The following is a 25,842-nucleotide window of genomic DNA, read 5'->3' on the forward strand; positions in this document are numbered from 1 at the left end:
GAGCTTCGGTGGTTTGTGAGTGCCGCAGCCAGAATTCAATACCTGTGTTCCGTAGACTCTTTGGCGGCGGAAAGAGGATGACATACAACTTCGTGAAGCATATTCCATATTAAAAAAGAAATTAAAAATGTGTTAGAGACAGGATCTTGCTTTGTCACCCAGGCTGGAATGGAGGGTGCAATCCTAGTTCACTGTAGCCTTGAACTCCTGGGCTCAAGTGATCCTCCTGCCTCAGTCTCCTGAGTAGCTGGGACTACAGGTGTGCACCACCACACCTGATTAATTTTGCTTTTGTAGAAACAAGATCTCACTGTGTTACTTAGGCTGGCCTCGAACTCCTGGCCTCAAGCCATCCTCCCTCCTGGGCTTTCCAGAGCTCTGTGATGACTGGTGTGACTTTCTCCCTTTCTTATCCTTTGTGATGTTTAGTTAGTAAGTACCTGTACCAATCCAGACTGGACCCATTTAAAATCTCCTTCTCATACCTGGTTCAGTGCAGCCTGCTCTCTTCTCACCCCTGCTGGTGGGGCCAGGGAAAGTCAAGGAGGGAATGGACACGCATCTCTACTCACTTCCTCACACGGCCACATGGGTGGCCCCTGGAGCAGTGCAGTGTGACATTACTGTTCACTGGGGACAGGCAGCCTGGCCAACTTGTGCCCCATCACCAATCCCCTGGCTGGCAGCTCACTCCTGCAGTGATTCGCTCTTCTGCTTCTCTCCCCCAACCATCTATGTAAACTATGGGCAGGGATGAGTCCTGGCTGATGGCTTATAACAAGCCCAGGAGGCGTTGTCTCGTCCTCATTGTTTGGGAACTCTAGAATAGGGGGCACCTCCTGCTGACCCTGGCCTTTGGTTGCCCTTTTTTTTTTTTTTTTGAGATGGAGTCTGGCTCTGTCACCCAGGCTGGAGTGCAGTGGTGTGATCTCGGCTCACTGCAACCTCCACCTTCCAGGTTCGAGTGATTCTTCTGCCTCAGCCTCCTGAGTAGCTGGGATTACAGGCATGTGCCACCATGCCAGGCTAATTTTTGTATTTTTAGTAGAGCTGGGGTTTCATCATATTGGCCAGTCTGGTCTTGAACTCCTGACCTCAAGTGATCTACCCACCTTGGCTTCCCAGAGTGCTTCTCTATCCATCTTGTTTGCTGGTTATTCTGAGGTACCCCCGAATTCCTGGAGTTCTGGCCCTTGTTGGTGCTCTCCTTGGGTCCTAGAATCTGGGAGGCTTTGTGGGGCCCTGCTTTCCAGGGGGTGCCTTCTTGAGGCTCTAGGGTCTTGGCACCTTGCAGGTGGCCATGGGTCAGAGCCATGGGGATTATAGGTGTGAGCCACTGTGCCCAGCTGGTTGCCAGTTTTGAGGCAGTGGAAAAAGCCCCTTCCCACATGTGCACGTGGCAGTGGCTGCTTATGACAGGGCTGGAAGGTGGCTCTCTCTGTCTCAAATCTGCTGTGTCCAGGGGTGTGAGGGCTGCCCTTTGCTGCCTGAGATCCTCTTTCCTCAGGGCCCTGGCTCCAGGCCTGCGGTCAGACCAACGTGTCCTGCAGGGTGGTGAAGGGGAAGCTGGTAGAGGTAGGCAAGTGGCCATGGCAGGTGAGCATCCTGTTCCTGGGCACATACATCTGCAGTGGCTCCCTCATCCACCACCAGTGGGTCCTCACGGCTGCGCACTGCTTGCAGAGGTCAGTCAGCGGGGCCTGGGGACTTTGCTTTCTGGCCTTGGGGGTCCCTGGTGAATCTAGGGATCTGGGAGCAGGGGGCCTGGCTGGGTGGTCCTGAGCTCAGGGCCCATCTCCTCCCTTACTTATGGCCTTACCATTGGCGACCTGCCTCCTACCCATGGTCCTGCAGATCCAAGGACCCCAGCCTGTACTCCGTGATGGTGGGAGTCCACCAGCTCCCAGAAAACGGCACTCAACTCCCACTCACTCGCATGACGATTCATAAGGATTTCAGCAATCTTGTGTCTCAGGACATTGCCCTCCTAAAGCTCAGGGACTCCATCTCGTGGAACCCCCTCGTCCAGCCCGTCTGCCTCCCTAACATCAAATTCAAGCCATCCATTGGAAGCATGTGCTGGGTAATCGGCTGGGGAACTACAGGGAAAAAAGGTGAGTGAAGGCCGGCAGAGGTTACAGGACACTAGCCTCTTCAGAACACAGCGGGCTCCTTCATTCATTCCTTTATTCGCTCATTCACTCAGACAGCAAACATTTCCCGACCTCTTGATACAAAGATAGACCCAGTGCTCCAGTGTAAAAGACACATGTGGCCTGCAGGGACCTCAGTTCCCAAAGTGAAGTTAAATGAAATGCCAAGTGCTTACCCTGCAGCATTGCAGGAAGTGAATTCTTGGTTATTAATGGAGTTCCCATTAATGGCATGAGGGCCACGATCTCAGGACATACTGAGGTATTGAGGCTTCTCTATCCATCTTGTTTGCTGGTTATCCTGAGGTACCCCCAAATTCCTGGAGTTCTGGCCCCTGTTGGTGCTCTCCTTGGGTCCTAGAATCTGGGAGACTTTGTGGGGGCCTCTTTCCAGGGGGTGCCATCTGGGGACTCTAGGGTCTTGGCATCTTGCCGGTGGCCATAAGGCAGAGCTCAGCTCTTCACCCTCATAGAACCTGAATTACTGGAGAAATCCCCTCTTGTCCTTTGGTGCCTGGATATCACTCCAAGCCCCCTGGGACACTTTTGTGTAGTCTTTTTTAATGAGCTGGGCTTTTTCAAAAGTTAGACTGTGGGCTGGGGCCTTTATCAATCACCATCCCAGGAAATGGCCCTCCCTCCCACCTTAGCAAATATGGACAACTCTGTGATGGAGATGTGCCGAAAAGCTGAGGGGATGACAAGGCTGGCTCTCTGTTTCCTCAGTGACCCCAAGTACTCCCTACAGTCTTCACGAGGTGGCTGTGAGGATCGTGAACAATGACATCTGCAGACAGCGGTACCAATTCCTCTTCTGGAAGGACAAGAAGAGCTTCATCGGGAATGATCTGCTGTGTGCCCGCCCTGAATGGGGCTTGGACACTTGTCAGGTGCGGAGCGTGTGGAGTGGGGCAGGAGAAGGCTTTCACGAGTCATGCATTTTCTTTTCACACGGCACTGGGACCCCTCATGAAAATCTCCTGGTTCTAGATCCTTGAGGCATCGCCACACTGTCTTCCCCAATGGCTGAACTAATTTACATTCCCACCAACAGTGTAAAAGTGTTCCTATTTCTCCACAGCCTCGCCAGTATCTACTGTTTCTTGACTTTTTAAATACCATTTGATCCAGCAATCCCATTACTGGGTATATACCCAAAGTAATAAAAATCATTCTACTATAAAGAAACATGCCTGGGAGGCTGAGGTAGACAGATCACGAGGTCAAGAGATGGAGACCAGCCTGGCCAACATGGTGAAACCTTGTCTCTACTAAAAATACAAAAATTAGCTGGGCATGGTGGCGCACACCTGTCATCCCTGCTACTTGGGAGGCTAAGGCAGGAGAATTGCTTGAACTCAGGAGGTGGAGGTTGCAGTGAGCCGAGATTGTGCTACTGCACTCCAGCCTGGGTGACAGAGTGAGACTCTGTCTCAAAACAAAAAACAAACAAACAAAAAACAAAAAAACAAAACAAAACAAAACACATGCACACGTATGTTTATTGCAGCACTATTTACAATAGAAAAGACATAGAACCAACCCAAATAGCCATCAATGATAGACTGGATAAAGAAAATGTAGTACATATATACCATGGAATACTACGCAGCCATAAAAAGAAGGAGATTATGTCCTTTCCAGGGACATGGATGAAGCTGGAAGTCATCATCTTCAGCAAACTAACAACGGGAACAGAAACCTAACCACTGCATATTCTCACTCATAAGTGGGAGTTGCACAGTGAGAACACATGGACTCAGGGAGGGGGACAACACACACCAAGGCCTGTCGGGGGTCGGGGGCATGGGGAGGGATAGCATTAGGACAAATACCTAACGCATGTGGGGCTTAAGACCTAGATCATGGGTTGATGGGTGCAGCCAACCACCATGGCACACTATACCTATATAACAAGCTTGCATCTTCTGCACATGTATCTGAAACTTAAAGTAAAATAACAAAAGAAAAGAAAATCTCCCTCCCCTGGGCTTTTATTTAGCCTGTAAAATAAGGGTGAAATACTCTTGTCCCTGTCCACAATGAAGGTAGCGATGGCAGTCCTTCTCAGGTTAGTTTACCACTTCTGAGCATCAGCTACGTGCCCAGATGTGGGTCATGTGTGGGCAGAACCTGTTTTGCATAAGTGACATTCATTCTGCAAGCATAGAATGAAGACTTCTGCCACGTGCCACTTGCACCTTCTATTCAGCGTTGGTTTTGAGATTTATTCTTATGGATACATGCAGGTTTTATGCATTAACTGCTCTACAATATTCTCTTTTGTGAGTATGCCACAATTTACCCAAGCTCTTGTTTATTAACATTGAAGGAGTTTCCAATTTTTTCATATCACAAACTCTGCTGCTGCTCTAAGTATTCTCACACACATCTCCCTATGTACATGTTCCACAATTTCTCAGCAAGATGTATCTGCACAGGAGTGCTGGGTCATAGGCTTTATTTACCTTCATCTTTAATAGTCATGGTCAAACTGTTTTCCAAAGTGATTGTATTAATTTATATTCTAACAACAGTATTTGAGAGTTCGTTGCTCCATTTCTTGCCAGTGTTTGGTACTGTCAGACTGTAAAATGTTTTCCATTCCGATGGATGGGAAATAGTACCCGTTGCGGTTGTAATGTGCATGTCCCCAGTTACTAATGTGGCTGTGCGGTTCTTATGCTTATTCACTATTTGTGATTCCTCTTCTATGAATCACTTATTCATATACTTTGGACATTTTACTATTGTTTGCCTTTTTTCATTTTTTTATTTTTTAATATTCTGGATACAATTCTGCGTTCATTGTGTATACTGCAAAATCTTCTCCCAGTTTTCCACTTATCTTTTTATTTTGTTTGTACTGTCCTTTGCTGAACAGCAATTTAGGTTTTATTTTAGTCAAATATATCATGTCTCTGATTTATGATTTTTTGTGTCTTATTTAATCATTCCTTTTCCCAAGGTCAAAAAGACATTCTCCTGTATTTTTTTCCTCAGAGTTTGGAAATTTTGGTTTTCACGTATTGAAACCATGTGGCATTCATTTTAGGAATGGTGTAACATAGGAATCTATTTTTATTTATCTTCTCATGCTTCTCATGTGGACTACCAATTCTCCTAATGCTATTTATTGAAAAAGTCATCTCCTGCACTAGCTGTCCCTACCTCTCTCATATATCAAGGTTGTGTAAACATAAGGGGTAGTTTTTTTCAGTTGGACACTTACATAATTTACTTTTGTTCTTTCTTCCTTCTCCATACAAATTTTTGAGGCTACATATTTCCCTCTAAATATGGCTTTAGTTTCATGCCACAATATTTTATAAAATTTCTATTTTGATTTTATTTTGACCTGTGCATGTTTTTTTGTTATTGATTTCCACCTCAGTTTCCTTGTCTTAAAATTAGTTCTAAAGTGGTATCAATTATATGGAATATGCTGAGAAGGTTTACTCTTTCTAGTTTTGTGTTGAAAGCATTTAAGATCATAAAATCACTTTTGGTTTGAACTTTGTATTCATCTCTTAAATTTTCACTGTTGTGATTCCATCATCACTAGTTTATTTTAAAATATGTTCTGTGATTTTGAAAAAAATGCACACATTTTGTTTAAAAAGTGATACATAAGTGCAAAATTAGAAAATGAGACTTTCCTATAATCAAATTACCTAGGAATTTCTACACTAAATTGTTTGGTTTATTTTCCTAACACTTCTTTCTATACATATAAAATTCTACATTAGCTCTTTTTTTTGGGTTTTGTTTTTTTTTTTCTTTTTTTTTGAGACTGAGTTTTGCCCTTGTTGCCCAGAATGGAGTGCAATGTCACGATCTTGGCTCACTGCACTTCTGCCTCCTGGGTTCAAGTGATTCTCCTGCCTCAGCCTCCCAAGTAGCTGGGATTACAGGCACTTGCCATGATGCCTGGCTAATTTTTGTTTTTTTTTTTCTTTTTTTTTGAGACTGAGTTTTGCCCTTGTTGCCCAGAGTGCAGTGCAATGTCACGATCTTGGCTCACTGCACTTCTGCCTCCTGGGTTCAAGTGATTCTCCTGCCTCAGCCTCCCAAGTAGCTGGGATTACATGCGCCACCAAGCCCAGTTAATTTGTATTTTTAGTAGAGATAGGATTTCACCATGTTGGTCAGGCTGGTCTCAAACTCCTGACCTCAGGTGATCCACCCACTTCGGCCTCCAAAAGTGCTGGGATTACAGGTGTGAGCCACCGCGCCCGGCCTCTGGTTTTGATTTTTAATAAAGGACTGTTATATAGTTTTATTCTCCAACTTTTAAATTTTTACTTAAAAGATATCTTGGACTCCTTTCTATGTCTATACATATAAATATGTTCCATCTTCCTTAACTGATGAATAATAACTTTCTCATACGGCTATGCCACAATCTACTTAACCATTCTTCTACTGACAGATATTTGAGCTCATTTCAATATTTTTTTTACTATTCCAGAATAAAAAAATTGAATACCTTTTCACATTTGTTCAAACATTTATCTACAATAAATTTTTAGAAGTGTAATTACAAAATCAGTTGTATATATATTTATTTATTTATTTTTGAGACGGAGTCTCGCTCTGTCGCCCAGGCTGGGGTGCAGTGGCCGGACCTCGGCTCACTGCAAGCTGCGCCTCCCGGGTTTACGCCATTCTCCTGCCTCAGCCTCCGGAGTAGCTGGGACCACAGGCGCCCGCCACCTCGCCCGGCTAGTTTTTTTGCATTTTTTAGTAGAGACGGGGTTTCACTGTGTTAGCCAGGATGGTCTCGATCTCCTGACCTCGTGATCCGCCCGTCTCGGCCTCCCAAAGTGCTGGGATTACAGGCTTGAGCCACCGCGCCCGGCCAAAATCAGTTGTATATATATTTAAAATTTCAATAGATATTTGCAAATTAGCCTCTCAAAGATTTAATCCATTTATATTAACACCAACAGTAGATAAATGACTTTTCCTGCATCATCACCAGAATTAGGTATTATTTTTATTTTAACTTTTGTCCTTTTGGTAGACTAAAACTTATATCATGTTTTTGTTTCAATTTTATGACATTGAGAAATTCTGTAAATTGCTTGTGTAATAGGATAAGTAGGAAGTTTCAATAAAGATATCAAAATACAGTATCAGAATTCAAAGAGAGTTGTGTGACTGATATTTGGTTACATGTCTGTATCAAAGGGTCCAGAGGGTAGGGTTGGAGGTGATTTTGCGAGGAGAATTTCTCTGGAGAGAACTGCATCTATGAGCTCACCTTTCTCCCTTTGAGGGGACAGGGATGAGCAGGCTGGGGGTGCTTGTTCCACACTGCAAGCCTACTGGGAGTGGTACCCGCAGGATCACTCAGAAAGCCTGATGCATACCCCTCAAGGGAGGGGGACAGTCAGCTCTAAATCCGTCCAGGCTCAGGGAGCTCACAGTGGCTTAGAGGGGAGAGTTGGGGGGCGTTAAGACAGTTCTTTCCCCCTCACTCTGCTGCTGTTACCCTGGCAGGTTAGGAAGATCAGGTTAGTAAGATGGGGGTAGGAGGAGTGGAAGCTAGAGGGAGGGAAGCCTCCTACTTGCCAAAGCCCTGATGCCAATGGGGAGAAGTTTTACTTTAAATCATGTCTAACATTGTGATTATTACATGGAAATGAATATTCTGATTTCTGAAGTGAGATGTGCATATGACACTTGGCATAATCATGGCAATTGCGATTACGTTAACCACCGTAGGCAAAATGTTCACCGTAGGCAAAAAGGTTTTACCTAGGGTCAAGGAAAAAACTCACCTTCTAAATCAATTTTAAAAGAACAAAGGAAGTCCAAATAAAATGCTTGCTTCTTTTAGTGTACCATTTACACTTTTCCATGTCCTTTGCCCATGTTCGTCTATTAAACTACTTTTGTTTTTGTTGATTTATAAAAACTCTGGATATTCTATTCTGTAGTAACTAGTGGTAAAGGAGCAATGTGTCTTTTTCAGCTTAATTTCTAATGGCTCGTAAGCATTTATATATACGTGTATATGTATACATACATTTGGAGACATAACATAAAACATACGGTAAAACATCAAAATTAGTGAATCTGGGTAAAATATTATACTTGCAACTTTTCTGAAAGTCTTAAATTATTTCAGAACACAAATTTACCCCAAAACTTGGGTACTGGAAGTTTTAACCCATTGTAAAATGCTTTACAATATTTTACCGTATTTGTACCTCACTTACCCTTTTTTCTGGTGTACGTTTTTTTTTTTTTCCCATAAGGTTATGTAAAATTTTTATGTGTTTATATCTATCATTATTTTCCTCCATGATTTTAGGGTTTTTTTTTCCTCCTATCCTGGCCGGGTGCAGTGGCTCAGGCCTGTAATCCCAGCACTTTGGGAGGCCGAGGTGGGCGGATCACGAGGTCGGGAGATGGAGACCATCCTGGCTAACATGGTGAAACCCCGTCTCTACTAAAAACACCAAAACTAGCCGGGCGAGGTGGCGGGCGCCTGTAGTCCCAGCTACTCAGGAGGCTGAGGCAGGAGAATGGCGTGAACCCGGGAGGCGGAGCTTGCAGTGAGCCGAGATCGCGCCACTGCACTCCAGCCTGGGCGACAGAGCGAGACTCAAACAACAACAACAACAAAGAAATACCTTTCCTATCCTAAGATTATAAAATTATTTACTCATCATTTTCTATTTCTTTTCTTTAAATACTTAAAATTTTTTTTCATCTGGATGATTGAGAGAGGAAATGCAGTATTATTTTTCTCCAAATGGGTAGCCTGTTATATAAAAATATTTTGTTGAATACTTGTTTTTTTTTTTTTTTTTTGGCTATGAATCAGAAATGCCCCCTTTATCGTATTCTAAATTCCCACCCTATTTTGGTGTCTTCCTACCATTTACATCTCTATGCTACCACCACTTTGAAAATTATTGTAGCTTTAGAATTCTTTTTTATGTGGTAATGCAAGTTCTCTTTCATTCTCCATCTTTTAAAGAATTTACCTGCTGTTCTCCCACGTTCCTTTCCACAGTCTTAGAATAAAGTTGTCAAAAAGAAAATCACATGGGGATTTTGGTGAAATTAATAGATCCTTTTAGGGAAATAAAGACTTTTTATTTTGCTCTATTTCTTTATGTCTGTAGAGCAGGAGTTTGTAGCTTTCTCCATATAGTTACTGCATGCTGCTTCCTGAGTCTATTCCTAAATATTATATATTATGTCCTTATTGTGAGTGGTGTGTGTGTGTATATATATATAATGAATTCATTATTTTCAGACAGAGTCTCGCTCTGTGGCCCCAGGCTACAGTGCAGTAGCACGATCTCAGCTCACTGCAACCTCCGACTCCTGGGTTCGAGCGACTCTCCTGTCTCAGTCTCCCGAGTACCTGGGATTACAGATGTGTGCCACCATGCCCAGCTAATTTTTGTTATTTTTAATAGAGATAGAGTTCCACTATGTTGGTCAGGCTGGTCTTGAACTCCTGACCTCAGGTAATCCGCCCTCCTCAGCCTCCCAAAGTGTTGGGATTACATGAGCCATTGTGCCCAGGCTGGTATATTTTCTTTTGTCGTATTTTCTGTTTTTTATTTTAGATTTTTGTGTATTTACTTTGTAATCAGCAACCTTCCTGGACCTAGCTGATTCTCTTCAATTGAGTGGGCCACAGACATACCACCTGCCAATGTGTATGTACATGGCATGAGGAATCTGTTCAGGGAACTGACTGCAAATTGAGTTAGAGCATACAGTCAGAAAACACATTTATAAAGCTGAGCGTTCTTTCCTAAAATAAAATCCTGTAAGTCTTCCTCATTTATTTTTCTTGTGTAATTGCAAATGTTCAGAACAGTATTCCAGAAAAATTATTATTTCCCACGAGACAGTGTGTCATTTAGTTTTAGATGTATCTCTTGTAAACAACACAAAGTTGGCTGCCATTATTTTTCAACACATCTGAGAGATTGTTTTTTAATCTATTTACCAAGAAGATTGGGGATTTTTTTTTTGTTCCCTCACCTTACATTTTGGTTTGATTTTTTTTCTTCACTCTACTTTTATCCTCTAGCGGTTTAGAAGTTACGTATGTACATTTCCTTCTGCTATTGGTCACCTCTTATTTTCCACATATATATTTAAAATTGAATTATCACGTAGTTAATCAGTGTCTACAGCCTCCTTAGCAGGGGGCCAGAGACTTCCTGCATTTTCGCTTTCTTCATTTCCATCCTCCAGACTCCTTCTCTTGTTGAAGACATCTGGGAGTTCATCTTGCTTGACTCTTTTATCATATCGAAGAATTTTTAGTGGACTCTTGGGCTTTCTAGGCCTACGTTCATATGACTTGTAATTAGTAATGATTTCACCTCTTTCTCTTTTATTTGTGTTTTACTTTTTTCATTGTTTTGAGTCCCCCTTTCTCCCCAAAACAACCTAGAGTCATAGCTGTGTTTTCTCTCACTGCCCATATTCATGGAAGTGCTTCTTACACTTTACCCTGAAGCATGCCATGGTGCCAATTTGGCCTGTCATCTGTTGAGGGGAGAGTTATTCCTTTCTGTGTGGCTACGGCATTTGATTTCAGGAAAGAACGTTCTCCTTTATACATGTGTTTTCTGACTCTGCTTTCAGGATGCCGAGTCTGTTCCCTGAACAGATTCCTCACGTCCATGCGCCCTGCATTCCAGGATCATTCCTCCCTGCTTATGGTGTACTTTTGTTTCATTCATCTGTTGGATTCAGATTCCTAATATCTTTTTGTGGAGCATGCTTTCATTTATTTATTCATTCAACAGACACCGTATGCTGGGCTCTGGGCCAGACATGGATAACACTGAGCTTAAGAAAGGTCTGGGCCCCCCGGGAACAAATAGTACCACGTGGCACAGTCCGCACAGCACAATGCACACAACCTTTTTACTTTTTCCTCCAGTGATGCTGGGCTCCACTTTAAGGTATGCAGAGAAAGGCACCCCTTTGTCAAATGATAGTATCAGGACGATGCTTCACTTGAAAAATATTTGTTCATGTTCTGGAACATTTGAAATAACACAAATTATCTCCTCCTTGAACGCTGGATAGCAGTTGCCTATGAAACCACATAGGCCTGTTTTCCTTTGAGTGGTTGCTCTTGGGGAATATTTTAAGTTGTTTTGCCCATAGTTATTGGACTTGTCGGGCTTTCTGTCACTCTTTAAATTTGTTTAAATGATTTCTGTTTCATAGAAAAAGGTCATTTCATCCAGAGTGTAAATCCACAAAGAGGAAATTGTCAACAGTCTTGAGATTCTGAGAAAGTGTATTTTCCCTGGATGTGTTCTAGTTTCTTTTCTACTCAAACCATGAAGTGTTTCCATTTTTCCTTCTCTTTCTGTTTTGCTTGGTAAGAGTCACAAAGTGCTTATCTGTTTTGTTGTTCTTGTTGTTGTTTTGTTTGAAACAGGGTCTCACTCTGTTGCCCAGGTGAGAGTGCAGTGCTGTGATCATAGCTCACTGTTACCTTGAACTCACGGCCTCAAGCAATCCTTCTGCCTCAGCCTCCTGAGAAGCTGGGACTACAGGCATGTGCCACTATGCCCAGCTAGTTTTTTAAATTTCTTGTAGAGACAGGATTTCACTGTTTTGCCCAGGCTGGTCTGAAACTCCTGAGCTCAAGTAATCCTCCTGCCTTAGTCTCCCAAAGTGCTGGGATTACAGACGTGAGCCACTGTGCCCAGCCTTGTTGTTTTTTAAGAATAAGCGACTGATTTTTATTTCTCAAGTCTATGATTTTTCTGCTTTGTAACACATGAACTGTCCTCTTTTTGTCTTTATTTTTCCTTTTCAAGTGTCTTGAGCTGAATGTGCAGTGATAATTGACGATAATAACAAATAATTTATTTTTATTCTCTCTTGTTTGATATTAAAAGTACTTTAGACCAGGACAATCTGTGTGCAGGTTAGGCCCACATCCTGTGCAATATGTGACGTTCTCATTACTCTACATTCTAATTGTAGATTTTGTTTTTACTTTAACGTTTTGAAAGTTATTTTTTCTGTTGATGAAGTGACTCACATTTTGTTTCTGAACTCTGGTTTTATTTCACTGAGGTGAGATTGCTTACCTACAGTGGATCTCTCTCTCTCTCCTTCTCTCATGTTCTTGCTTTCTATGGGCCCCTACAGTCCCATCAGTCTTATCGCAGGCAAGGGTCCTCACGCTATCATTGCTGGTGTGATTATCACTGGCTTCATTTTCTCCTTCATCTTCCATTTGCCCTTCCCCGCAAAAGAACATCAACTCAAATCTGTCTAATATGTGTAATTAGGCCAGGCACGGTGGCTCATGCCTGTGATCCCAGCACTTTGGGAGGCCAAGGTGGGTGGATCACCTGAGGTCAGGAGTTCGAGACCAGCTTGGCCAACATGGCAAAACCCCGTCTCTATTAAAAATATAAAAATTAGCTGGGCGTGGTGGCAGGTGCCTGTAATCCCAGTTACTCGGGAGGCTGAGACAGGAGAATCGCTTGAACCCGGTGGAGGTTGCAGTGAGCCGAGATCATGCCACTGCACTCCAGCCTGGGTGACAGAGCAAGACTCCATCTCAAATAATCATAATCATAATCATAATAAAGTGTAATTAAAGATATCTGTGTCTTTGAAGAATGCATAGTGTTGCTGTATGTGTTTAGTTGGTATAAAATATATTGTGCTGCATATCTCCTCCTGTAATTGTTTACTGAGGCATCTGAATTTGTTAAGGTATTCACATTAAATGGTTTTATTCTTTCAAATAATTGCCCCCACATATCCTACGTCAAATATTCCTTCCTTCCCCAAATGTCATTTTGGGCAGAGTTCATAATTTTGAGTCACTTTCAGTTATGAAATGCCTTGTCCCATTAAAAGTTTCTATTTAAATTTAAACCTCACTTCAGGAGCCCCCATCCCCCAATCTCTGGTGCTCCTGAGGATAGCGTTCCCTCCCCTGCCAGGAGATCGGGCAGCTGGCCTGGCCTAATCTCCATGGTGAGGCCATGGAAGCCTCACATCTCCCCCCAACTCACTCTGCTTGTTATTTTCAAGAGCTCTTTAGATATGTTCAATATTGACCTCTGGTTGGTTTTGGACAGAGCCCTATCTTAATTCATCAATCTTCAGTGAGATTTGGTATGCTTTACTGAACAGATAACCTTAGTTTTGATGTAATCAAGCCTAACACATTTCTTCAGGTTTGTGAGTTTTGTTTTTTGTTTTTTGTTTTTTTTTTGAGACAGAGTCTTGCTCTGTTACCTAGGCTAGAGTGCAGTGGCGTGATATGGTTCACTGTAGCCTCAACCTGGGCTCAAGCGATCCTCCCACCTCAGCCTCCTGAGTAACTAGTTTTTAAATTTTTTGTAGTCATGGGGTGTCACTATGTTGCCTAGCCTGATCTTGAACTCCTGGGCTCGAGCGATCCTCCCACCCCAGCCTCCCAAAGCGGTGGGATTACCCGTGTGAGCCACTGCACCCAGCGGTTTGTGGGTTTTGAATCTTATTTTTAAAAATATGCTTCATCCCAAGTCATAAAAACATGGTCCTATATGCATTTTGGTTTCGGTTTTATTTTTTATTTTAGAGACAGGGTCTGGCTCTGTTGTCCAGGCTGGAAGGCAGTGGCATGATCATGGCTCACTACAGCCTGGAAATCCTGGGCTCAAGCAATCCTCCCGCCTTAGCCTCCAGAGTAGCAGGGACTAAGGTATGTGCCACCATGCCTGGCTAATTTTATTTTTGTGAAGATAGAGTCTCACTATGTTGACCAGGCTGGTCTTGAACTCCTGGGCTCGAGTGATCCTCCTACCTTGGCCTCCCAGAGTGTTGGGATTACAGGTGTGAGCCACTGTGCTGGTCCTATATGTTTTAATTAGCTTTATCATTTTTACTTTTCACAATCAGAGTTTTAATTCCTCTGAAGTTTTGTTACGGTAGGATACAACTTCCTTTCTCCTTCTGGTGAGCCAATGTTGCCACCATCTACTGCAGAGCTCTCATTTCCCGCAGACGTGATGCTTTGTGTAAAGTGTGTCAAGTGTCCTCCTGGGTAGGCATCAGGTTACAGGCTCTCCACGGCCCTCACTGGGCTTTTTTTTTTGTGTCTATGCCAGTACCCCACTATTTCTATAATTATAGCTTTAAAATATGTGTAACTATCTGGTAGGTCAAATCTGCCCCCAACCTGACTCTCCAATTTTCTCTCCTTTCTCAAAACCATCCTAGAATTTAAGGACTATTATCCTTCAATATCAATTTTAGAATCAGATTGTCAAGTTCCTGAGAAAACCCTGCCGGCTTTTTTTTTTTTTTTGAGACGGAGTCTCGCTCTGTCGCCCAGGCTGGAGTGCAGTGGCCGGATCTCAGCTCACTGCAAGCTCCGCCTCCCGGGTTCACGCCATTCTCCTGCCTCAGCCTCCCGAGTAGCTGGGACTACAGGCGCCCGCCACCTCGCCCGGCTAGTGTTTTGTATTTTTTCAGTAGAGACGGGGTTTCACTGTGTTACTCAGGATGGTCTCGATCTCCTGACCTTGTGATCCGCCCGTCTCGGCCTCCCAAAGTGCTGGGATTACAGGCTTGAGCCACCGCGCCCGGCACCCTGCTGGCTTTTTAATTGGAATTGCTTTGAGAGATTAATGTAAGGAGAATTGACATTGTTATGATTTTTAATTGCTTTTACTCTGTATTGAATAGACAAAAGGATATTTATAAAACATACATGGAGAATAAAGAATGACATTAGAAACATCCATGTACCCACCAGCAAACCTAAGACAGAGTGCCCTCACAGGCATGTTAAAGCATCCCTGTGGTCATTCCTGTATCTCAAGCCTCAAAGGCTCTGCCTGCTCCCAGTTATTTTGCTGGCTGACATTTGCTCACGGTGCCTCAACTTCCTTGTGTGGTGTGCAATGTTTTGAGTAGCGGGGACATGCTCCTTAGAGTGTTAATTGTAGGACTACTCTAAAGTGTGGCTTGAAAGATAGGTTCCTCCAGACAGAATCTACATTTGCTTCAGCCAGGTGCCTGCAGGTACGACCAACCCAGCATCACTTTATTTATTTACTTATTTTTAACTTTTAAGTTCAGGGGTACAAGTTCAGGTTTGTTACACAGGTAAACTTGTGTCATAAGGGTTTGTGTGCAGATTATTTCATCACCCAAGTTTTGAGTCTAGTACCTATTAGCTGTTTTTCTTGATCCTCTCCCTTCTCCTACCCTCCCCCGTCAAGTAGGCTCCAGTGTCTGTTCCCTTCTTTGTGTTTATGAGTTCTTATCATTTAGCTCCGCTTATAAGTGAGAACATGCGGTGTTTGGTTTTCTGTTCCTGCGTTAGGTTGCCAAGGATAATGGCCTCCAGCTCCAACCACGTCCCTGCAAAGGACATGATTGTGTTCTTTATTATGGCTGCATAGTATTCCACAGTATATATGTACCACATGTTCTTTATCCAGTCTATCATTGATGGGTATTTAGGCTAATTCCATGTCTTTGCTATTGTGAATATCCCAGCACCACTTTAAACCACATCCATCCTTGGCTCAGATTTTTTGAACCACCCAGTGTGAAGTCATGTTATGAGTTCATACGAGAGTGCTTCCAGTTCACCCTCACTGTGAGGGTGTGGTCATTTTTTGAAGGTATAACTTTTCGTAGGGTGTCTACTCTGAGGCTCCTCCCCTTAGTTAGGCCCTGGGTTTTTGTCTTTTGTCTCCTGAACCCATGAACAAGGCTACGAAAACTGAAGCTCAGTTTTGCTGGGTTTGACAAAGGGCCTTGGGACAAAAGCTGTCTTCTGGGCTCTGCTGACATCTCTATATTCTAACCCTCATTTCGGTTTTGGACTCTGAAGAGTCTTTATTTTCTTGCTAGCTTACTCATGCATTTAAAATCATAATTTAAAAAAAACCCTCACATTTGTAGGTATCTTTAGCAATAAGGTTGGTTAGGGTATCTTGTCTTCCATACTGCAGGAAGCCAAATGCTGAGAATTGACATTTTCACATTGTTTTAAGTTGTCTCAGCTTTGAACAACAGTATATCTGTACACTGATGTAGGTTTTTTTATGTTCTTAGGCACAGTTTGTTACTTTTTTCCTTAAGTGTCTTTTGCATTCTTCATTAGATTATGTCCTGTAAATCTTGGTGTTCATTATGTTTTAAAAATAAATACAATTGAGTGGTTTTTCTGATTTGTAAAATTTTCCGACATTACAGAAGAGTGTAAAGAAAGTTTTAAAAAATCATTAAGAAGCCCACTATCAGCAGAAATAACAGCTATGACCTTTTGATATATGTTATTGTAAACAGTATTCTTATCTGTAAACCCATGTTTGCACAAAAAGAGGAGAATGGGTTTGGATTTCAAACAGCTCACTCTGCAAGCAGGATTTCAGGAAAGAAAAAGATCAAAGGCAACGCCTTGGAGGCCCACCAGGATTTAAGCGGAAGGCAGAGGAGGGGATGGGGAGTTAGGGTCAGAGTTAGCAGGAAAATGAAGACAGAGGCTGGCGTGGTCCGGTGCAGAGCTTATGTGTCACAGAGCTCATCCTGAAGGGCGGGCTCAGGCCAGGGATGCCCTCCTGCTGTCATGCTTATGCCCTCCCTCCTTTTCTCTACAGGTTGACTCTGGCAGCTCCCTTGTCTGCCAAATGAACAAGACCTGGATTCAGATAGGAGTGGTGAGCTGGAGCTTTAGCTGTGGCCAGCGCCACTTCCCAGGTATCTACACCAGCACTGCCCGCTTCACCCAATGGATCAGTACTGAGGTCGCTGACATGAGGTTCATCAGTAGGGCTGGCCCTGCCTTTCTGTGCCCAGTTTTCCTCACTGGCTACATTCTGCTGGGCTCCTTGGGCTCCCTGTGGCTCCTGTGAGCAGTGTTTCAAGGACAGTCCCTCCTGGAGGCTGCTTCTCCCTCCCCTCTGTTCTACCCTCAGAAGTGGAGAGGAGAGGTTGCATAGGATGGCAGGGCAGAGTGAGGGGGAGGGTGTAAGAGCCACTGTTACTTTCTGTTGTTCAATGAAGATGCTTTTGAACTTTGAGCCACTCAAGTGATCATCTTTCTTCCTGACTGCAGTCAGAGCCCTTCACAACCTTCCTAACCCCCAAGCAGTCCTGGCTGTTCTCTCAAGCTCAGCCTTCCCTGATAGCTTTATGCCATGTCTGTCTTGTGCTTATTGTGTGACCCTGGGAGACTGTTCCCCTCCCTCTTCTTCCAAATGTGGGACTGCAGCCCCTTCTTAGTCATCCCAGCACTCCAGCAATCCCCAGGTCCCCATGACCCTCCCCTGGGTATGCGACAGACACTTTCCCTCAGGCCTTCCTGCGAGGCCTGGCCTCTTCCCAAGTAACACACCATGGCCAGATCACAGACCCAGACCCAGAATCATGGACCATGTTCCAGAATCCACTAGCGTCTCCTAACCCCTCATATCCTTCTATGGGTCTGCAGAGCCTGACCAATTCTTCCTCCCTCTCTGACAGAGGTAGGTGATGTGGGGACAGGGCAGAGTGCCTGCCTGGGTGATGAATGTGTGAGGTGACTACGCCTTGAGCTCCCGAGCTGCCTTGGTGACCTCCATTAGACTCTGCAGTGCGAGCAAGGCTGGCTGGAGGTGGCCAGGCTGAGGACAGAGCCCTGCCCCTGTGTGAGGAATGGGGGGCTGTTCAGACGTGGTGCTCCTCAGGTGCAGAACAACCAGCCACCCCTATCTCTCAGGGCACCTGAAGGGTGTGATTTACTGTCTTTTCAGATATTGGAGCATGGAGTGTCCAGCTCAAGGGTGTATCCCAAGACCACAAGCCCTGACACATGTTAGAATATCCTGGCCTGATTTAATTTTCACCTTATCTTAGAAAAAATTATTTTCTTGTAGAGATGGGGATGCTATATTGCCCAGGCTGGACTCGAACTCCTGGGCTCAAGTAATCCTCCTGCCTCAGCTTCCTGAGTAGCTGAGAATAGCTGGGATGGGGGCATGCCACTATGCTGGATCACCTTATCTTCTATAAGGCTAGAATTTTCCAACAGCTTTGAGTCCCCCACATGACTTTTTAAATGTATTACCCTTCTGCGTCACTGAACCATCAATGTGTTCCCCAAACTGTAATGTGCAAAGTGACCTCCTCATCCCACAGTGGCGCGATGGTAAGCACCAGTGTTCCTCTGTGGAGGGACCCTTCGCCTACACTCTCTTTCCTAAGCAGATGGATCTGTGGGGCAAGGGCATCTGCTGAATGGGATGGGGGTAGGGTGTAGTTACTTAGAATGAAGCAGTCTTTCAAAATCATTATTTAAAACACATCTATCTGCTTGATTTCAGTTCCTTGGGCAAAGCCCCACTGGAGGGGCTGGAGGGAAAGTAGGGTCACTTGGAGACCCTGGATGCCAGCCCCTGAGGTTTGGTCTTCATCTTACTGCGGGAGGGGTAACGCCATGAGCCAGTCCAGGGCAATGGGCTACAGGGGTGAGAAGGTCTGAGAATCGGCCGAGATTAAGTTGAGGGACTCCAGGAGACTGCTTGGACCCCCGGAGTGAGGAGAGGGAGGGGCCAAGGAGGGAGGTCAGCTGGGGCGTACCCAGCCCGGGAGGCATAAGAGAAGGCTGTCACTAGGGGCGCCCTTGCGGGTCAGACACCAGGAGGGCCGTGGCGGGTGGCCCCTAGGGGGCGCCACGCAGGCGGGGCACTAGGAGCATCCCCACCCAGCTCACCAGAGGCCGCGGCATGCGGTCAACAGGGGGCGCCGTCGTGGGGGCGGAACTGGGAGTGCCTTCCGGAGAGACGCAGTCGGCTGCTACCCTGGGATGGGTCCCTGGTGCCAGAGCCCGGCCTGCGGGCAGCGCCCCCGGAGGTCTGCCCCCTCCCGCGCTGGTTCCCTGCTGCTGCTGCTGCTGCTGCTGCTGCTGCTGAAGCCTGCGGGTGAGTCCCTCGCGATGCCTACCCCACCCGCCCAACACGGCCCTCGCCTTCCACCTCTAATCCTCTTGGCGTCCTCCGCAGGTTGCCGGGGCGCAGGGGAAGGCCCGGGGGCGCTGTCCACTGCTGATCCCGCCGACCAGACCGCCCGCTGTGCCCCCAAGGCCACCTGTCCTTCTGGCCAGCCTCGCCTTCCCCAGCAGTCCCCGACCACCCAGGCACTGTCCTCGACCACCCAGGCACTGTCCTCGACCACCATAGCGACCCAATCCCCAGTTTCTGAAGGCAAAGTCGACCCATACCACTGTGAGTACCGTAGACTCCGTGGGGTGAGGAGGGTGACAGAGGAGTCTTAAGGACCTTGACTGGGGCTAGGGGAGCAGAAGGGACGGGGGGCGGGGGGGAGCAGGATAGAGGAGTGCCTCCTTCTACAGGTGTTCGCCGAGCACTAAACACCTGTGGGCCAGGCCTGGCCCTGTCTGGAGGCCCAGAGCTCTGGGTGTCTTGTCCTCACAGGCCTCCCCTCCTGCTGAGGTAGAGGGAGGAAAGTCAGAAGGGCCTGGGGCCGGCTGTGTGTTCCTGCCCCGCCTGAGCTGGCTGTGGGGCAGGCGGGCTCTCACCCTGCTCCAGGCCCTGACCCATCATGCCTCTAACCCAGGCTCCCAGCCAGGGACTTCCGGGATCTCCAGCACAGCTTTCAGGGCCAGGCTGTGTGAGCCTTCTTGTGGTGTCTCCAAGGCGCACACGTAAGATGTTCTCTTGCCCAGTGGCTTTCAGAGACCCACATAAGAAAGGCTTATTATTTTGGGACTCAGCACATAGCATTTAACTGCCACAGAAAGTCGCCCAGACAGGACTTACGGTACCCCGTGCTGTGCATGCCGACATTTTCTTGCCTATGTTATCCTTTAAAAAGGCTGGTCACGGCCCACTTACGTTTACAATCCACGAATCCATTTGGAAAACACGAGGAGTGGGACTCCTGGGATGTTGGATACGTGCATCTTCAATCTAGAAAAACTGTTTTCCAAAGCGGCTGCAGCAGTGAGCACTCCCGCCGCCGTGGGTAGGCGTTCTGGGTGAGAATCCTCACTGACACTTGGTGTCACCGATGTTGCGTTTTTGCCAGGCAGGTGGTACAGAGCAGAATCTCATTGTGATTGAAATCTGCATTTCCAGACTGGAGGTAGTGGGCCATGCCTGTAATCCCAGTGCTTTTGGAGGCTGAGGCAGTAAGATCACTTGAGGTCAGGAGTTTGAGAGCAGCCTGGGCAACATAGTGGGACTCTATCTCTCCAAAAAATTAAAAAATAAAAAAATTAGCTGGGTGTGGTGGTGTGTGCCTGTAGTCCCAGCTATTCAGGAAGCTGAGGTAGGAAGATCATTTGAGCCTAGGAGTTTGAGGTTACAGTGAACAATGATCATACCACTGCACTCCGGCCTGGGTGACAGAGCAAGACCTCATCAGAGGAAGAAGAAGAGGAAAGAAGAGAGAAGAAGAGGAAAGAAGAAGAAGAAGAAGCAGTCTGCATTTCCTTGCAGACTAAGGGCGGAGCAGCTCCTGTGGTCATTGGCTGCTGGGATTTCCTCCTTGGGCTATGCCCATTTTTCTGTTGGGGCATCCACTTTCCTCTTACTGAACCACAGAAAGGGGTTCCCAGAGGAGGGAGAGAGCTCTGCTTTGGCTAAAGTAAGGGACATGGTGAGGGTGGAACCAGGTGGAAATAGGAACAGGTTAGTGAAGGATCTGATTAGAGCTGAGAGTGGGTTGGGGATGGCAGAAGGGCCAGTGGTGCACTAGGCTGGTCGGCTGGGGATGCTCTAGGGCCCGGGCTGTGGGAACAGGGAGAGAGATATCTGGGCAGTGCTTGGGCCCTTCTGAGGCGTGAGACCCTAGTCCACATGTGGACAGCATCATTCCATGGTGACAGGTGAAAAGGGAGCACCCCTGGATGGGTGCAGGCCAGTGGTTGGAGAGGCAGGAGGTCAGGCTGGGGAAGGGGAGGGACAGGGAAAGATCCATCCCTCATCAAGCTCTCACCTTCCTCCTCAGCCTGTGGCTTTTCCTACGAGCAGGACCTCACCCTCAGGGACCCAGAAGCCATGGCTCGACGGTGGCCCTGGATGGTCAGTGTGCGGGCCAATGGCACACACATCTGTGCGGGCACCATCATTGCCTCCCAGTGGGTGCTGACTGTGGCCCACTGCCTGACCCGGTGAGTCGAGGTTGAATTGGGGTGGGTGGAGAGGCATTTGGAGCTGCTGCGGGCCCAGTCACCTCCTCCCTGCCAGCTGTTCTGGCGGCAGTGGCAGCAGTGGCAGCGCTGCACTCTGCAGAGCCCCACAGTCCCAACCCCAGCCTTACCTGGGCTCCAAACAGGGGGAGGCTGAGTCCTGAAAATTCCTTCAGGGCTCCAGTCTTTTGAGTGTCCCACCCTTTGCTCGCCTCGCCTGGCCTCTCAGTCCCGTGCAGTCATTCCGCGGATGGGAAATGGAAGCTCAGAAGCCATTTGTGTAGCCTCATGCCCCTTCTCCATGGGAAGAAGCTCCTAGTTCTTTCATTTCACCCTCTTTGCACCCACATCCTCGTTCCTCCCTTCAATCAACCGTTTCTGACACTTCTTTGAGCAAGGCCCTGGCCTGAGCACTGGGGGCAGAGGAGGGATAGATCATTCCTCCCAGCTTGGTGGGGGAGACAGAAAGGAATGTAGATACTCACAAGGGTGCCTGGTTGGTGTGGGGACAAAAGAGGGCATGTTCTCATGTTTTGGGGCCAGGAGTGCTGGCTGTGAGAACTGACCAGTGAAGTGTGTTCCAGGCCTAAGGGCTAACATACAGACTCCAAGGGGTACCCCAAGGATGCGCAGCTAGAGAGCCAGGCCATGGTGCATTCCATGGAGCCGGAAAGAGTGGAATTGCCCCCTCCAGGGCACAGCATGGGGTGAAAGAATCCATGCTATGGACTGAGAGTAGAGTTTGGAACCAGAGAAAACTGGGTCCACATCCCTTCCACTGCCTCCTAGCTATGCAGTCCTGAGTGCTTCATTGGGCTTCTCTGAGCCTCAGTTTCCCCCTCCATAAAGTGAAGGGTCATGAGGACTGGATCACAGAGTGAGTGTGCAGGGCCCTGTTCACGTCTGTGGTGAGGAGTAGGCTCAGGGGGCTTGAAGTGGGTGGGTGGCCCTGCCTGGATCTTCTCGGGGGGCAGCAGAGTGGGGGAAGGCCTGGGCCAGAGGCTGGGGCAGGGGGCCTGGAGCTGATCATGGCCTCCCTTCACGGCCCCCCAGGCATGATGTTATCTACTCAGTGAGGGCGGGGAGTCCGTGGATTGACCAGATGACGCAGACCGCCTCCGACGTCCTGGTGCTCCAGGTCATCGTGCACAGCAGGTACCGGGCCCAGAGGTTCTGGTCCTGGGTGGGCCAGGCCAACGACATCGGCCTCCTCAAGCTCAAGCAGGCACTCAAGTACAGCAAGTACGTGCGGCCCATCTGCCTGCCCGGCACGGACTATGTGGTGAAGGACCATTCCCTCTGCTCTGTGACGGGCTGGGGACTTTCCAAGGCTGACGGTGAGTCAAAGCCGCCCCAGACCAGGGCGGGTGCTGTGAGAAAGGACGTGGTTGCAGGCCAGGGTGCCACCACAGATGGAAGTTTCTGAGGTACCTTCCCCAGGGAGCCTGCCACTCCCGGGACCTTCCTGCCAGGCTCTCATCTCTGAGGTCTCCCTTCCCTTGAGGATCTCACGGGGAACACCTCACTGCTGCTCTAGCCTCAGGGGACCGTGATTGCCTTTGAATCCTGAGCCAGGCCAGGGCATGTAAACAGAACTTCCTCGAAGGCAGAGAAGCACAGAGTAATACCTCACAGTCCACACCCGCTGCCCAGGCATGGACAGCTTGCAGCAGAGTACCTGAGGTGGGGGGAGCAGTCTTCTGTGCTGTAAAATGCTGCCCAGAAGGCCCACATGGCCGGCTTGGAGCAGTCTGCACCTGGAGCTCATGGTTTCCCCTCCCCTCAGTGGGCCTCAACTCCTTGTCATCCCAATTCAGGAGCAAGGCCCAGAGAGCAGGTGTGTTCTCTCAGGGACATCCAGGGGACCCTAGAACTGTCCACTTCCTTCAGGGGGTCCCCAGCCCATAAAAGAGATGTCCTTCCCTGTGGCCTCAAGGAACCAACTTACTCTCAAAACAGCCCACGGGGGCTTCAGCCCATGTGGGAGGACCTGGGGGTGACTTTGTCATCCCTGCTGTGGCCTGTCTCCTGTCTCCCAGGAGCTTAAGCCAGGGACAGGGACACACTAGTCAGAGAGGCAGGAGGAAGCAGTGCCTGGGCTCCATGGAGGGGTCTGGGATGGCTCAGCAGGGAAGAGGCCTGTGGAGGAAGGGGTGCTTGGAGAGAAGGAAGGTTTGGTCCCTGGGAGACTTGGCAGGCCCTCAGGAGGGAAGGAGGGGTGAAAAGCAAGAGGCCGAGTGTGGTGGAGGGAGTGTGAAGGGCCCCAGTGGCCTGGGCTCTGCAGGAAGCCACAGCAGGCCCAGCAAGGCTGGGTTGGGGGCAACCTGCTCCAGGGACTCTGTGTTGAGGGCCCTAGATGGGTACGGGCTAGAACGAGGGTGGGGGTGCATGGCTAAAGCAGAAAAGGTGAGACTGGGGAAGAGTGGAGAGAGGACGAGGCGAGGCTGGCGGCAGTGGGCAGCAGTGAGTGGCCGCGCCTAAACGGGGCCCTGTCCCACAGGTATGTGGCCTCAGTTCCGGACAATTCAGGAGAAGGAAGTCATCATCCTGAACAACAAGGATTGTGACAACTTCTACCACAACTTCACCAAAATCCCCACTCTGGTTCGGATCATCCAGTCCCAGATGATATGCGCGGAGGACACCCGCAGGGAGCAGTTCTGCTACGTGAGCCGCCTCTCCTCGCTCACTCGCCTTCAGGGGCACCTCGGGGAGAGGCATCTGGGGAGGGAGAGGGGAGTGGTGGAGGATGGGGAAGGGAAGGGAAAGGGGTGGGCAGAACTCGGGGTGCGGGGATGGAGGATGTTGGGGGAGATTGGGAGGAAACAGATGGGGGCTGGGAACGGGGATGGTGGTTGGAGGTGAGAGGAGTAGGGGGTCCGTGGGGAGCTGGAAGGTGGGTGTTAAGAGGTGGGGGATGAAACCCTTTGAGGAAGGTCTCCTGGGTCTGGAGCACTTCTCACCTATGTTGGCACTGGGGGACTGTGGAGGTGTGGTGTGAGGACATCCTGCCTGTCCTGGAGCTGGGTCATGTCTCTGGCCTCACCTCGCCTCCGTGACCCTTACTCCCCCAACCCTTCCCACAGGAGCTAACTGGAGAGCCCTTGGTCTGCTCCATGGAGGGCACGTGGTACCTGGTGGGATTGGTGAGCTGGGGCGCAGGCTGCCAGAAGAGTGAGGCCCCGCCCGTCTACCTACAAATCTCCTCCTACCAAAACTGGATCTGGGACTGCCTCAGCGGGCAGGCCCTGGCCCTGCCAGCCCCATCCAGGGCCCTTCTCCTGGCACTCCCACTGCCCCTCAGCCTCCTTGCTGCCCTCTGACTCTGTGTGCCCTCCCTCACTTGTGGGCCCCCCTTGCCTCTGTGCCCAGGTTGCTGCGGGTGCAGCTCTCACAGCCCTGAGAGTCAGGGTGGAGATGAGGTACTCAATTAAACATTACTCTTTTCCATGCCTCCTTATTCCTGGGCCTCGAAGGGCCCCGCCTTTCCTGGACCTGCTGTAGTGGGAGTCCACAGGTGAACCAGATGAGGGTGAGGTGGGGAACTCCAGGCAGTTTACACTGAAAATTGCAGAGCCTCCAGGATCCGCCCCCATTCAAAGGTTTGGGGTGGCTCCCACAGAAGGCGGAGGGGGTGTGAAGGGGTGATATTAGGGTCAGATGATCGAGGGCCTTGGAACATACTGCCCAGGCTGAAGCTGGGGCTGCCAGGACCCAGCTGGGGTGCAGCTGTCTGGGTTGGAAAGTGTGTGCTCTTTCTGGGATAACTGTGGGAGTCAGGCTTTCCTTAACTTTGGTTGATTTCTGACAAGAGGCTAAAATATAGCCTTTCATTGCCCCAAAGAGCCATAGTGAACTTTGACCCTTTATCCCTGTCCCCTGTCTGGAGACAGTGGAGTCAGACGTTATTCCAACCCTCAGCAGCCAGGCCTGCCTATAAAAGGCTCGTGGTGGCTCCATGTCAGGGGGGAGGGCAGGCGGAGCCCAAGCCTGGACTTCCCCCAGTCTTCAGCAACTGCTGCTTTGTGTGATCCTGAGTGGCCCCTACCCCTCTGGACTTCTGCTGCCTGGTTGCACAGGAAAATTCTGCATAAATAGAATGGCCTTTGTCACCCCTATGTATGAGAAGCCCATGGGTTGGACTCCAAGGGCAGAGGTTAGTCAACTGCCTCCATCTGGTGTCAAGAGTCCTCAGCTTCCATGACGGGGCCTTTTGCCATCACTCTGCCCCTCACTGCTCCTAAGACCCCATGTTATATATATGGGGTCCTCATCAGCCTGGAACCCATTATATATATGGGCTCCTCATCAGCCTGGATCACTCTCCTCCCTGTACAATGATGATCCAGGTCCAGGTCAGGAGCCAGGTTTGACTCTTCTGTGTCCCCAGCACTGGGCACAGACCATCACAGGTCTATTGAAAGTCACGAACGCAGCCTCGTGAACTCAGCACCCAGAGAGCTGGCGGCGTCCCTCCCAAGTCCTGTGCCTGCCTCCGGGGTGGGCCCAGGTGACTGCAGCTGC

The 25,842-nt window shown here is 48.2% G+C and overlaps 2 protein-coding genes across 2 annotated transcripts in view; both read left to right on the forward strand.

The window, feature by feature from the left end:
* Window positions 1–17,207, forward strand: part of PRSS46 (protease, serine, 46) — an 18,408-nt gene extending 1,201 nt beyond the window's left edge. The window contains exons 2-4 of the mRNA XM_011939225.1: window positions 1,508–1,685; window positions 1,855–2,114; window positions 16,787–17,207. Of these exons, the coding sequence (XP_011794615.1) occupies window positions 1,508–1,685; window positions 1,855–2,114; window positions 16,787–16,791 (443 nt within the window). The 3' untranslated portion in view covers window positions 16,792–17,207. The remainder of the gene's footprint in view (window positions 1–1,507; window positions 1,686–1,854; window positions 2,115–16,786) is intronic.
* A 1,765-nt stretch (window positions 17,208–18,972) lies between these two features.
* Window positions 18,973–24,772, forward strand: PRSS50 (protease, serine, 50). The gene is made up of 6 exons (XM_011939227.1): window positions 18,973–19,087; window positions 19,169–19,390; window positions 21,138–21,300; window positions 22,372–22,655; window positions 23,819–23,985; window positions 24,405–24,772. Exons 1-6 carry the CDS (start codon window positions 18,973–18,975, stop codon window positions 24,639–24,641), a joined length of 1,188 nt encoding a protein of 395 aa, XP_011794617.1. The 3' UTR covers window positions 24,642–24,772.
* The last annotated feature ends 1,070 nt before the right edge of the window (window positions 24,773–25,842 follow it).

This window comes from Colobus angolensis, unplaced genomic scaffold (assembly GCF_000951035.1).
Source record: "Colobus angolensis palliatus isolate OR3802 unplaced genomic scaffold, Cang.pa_1.0 Scaffold18, whole genome shotgun sequence".
Taxonomy (NCBI): Eukaryota; Metazoa; Chordata; class Mammalia; order Primates; family Cercopithecidae; genus Colobus; species Colobus angolensis.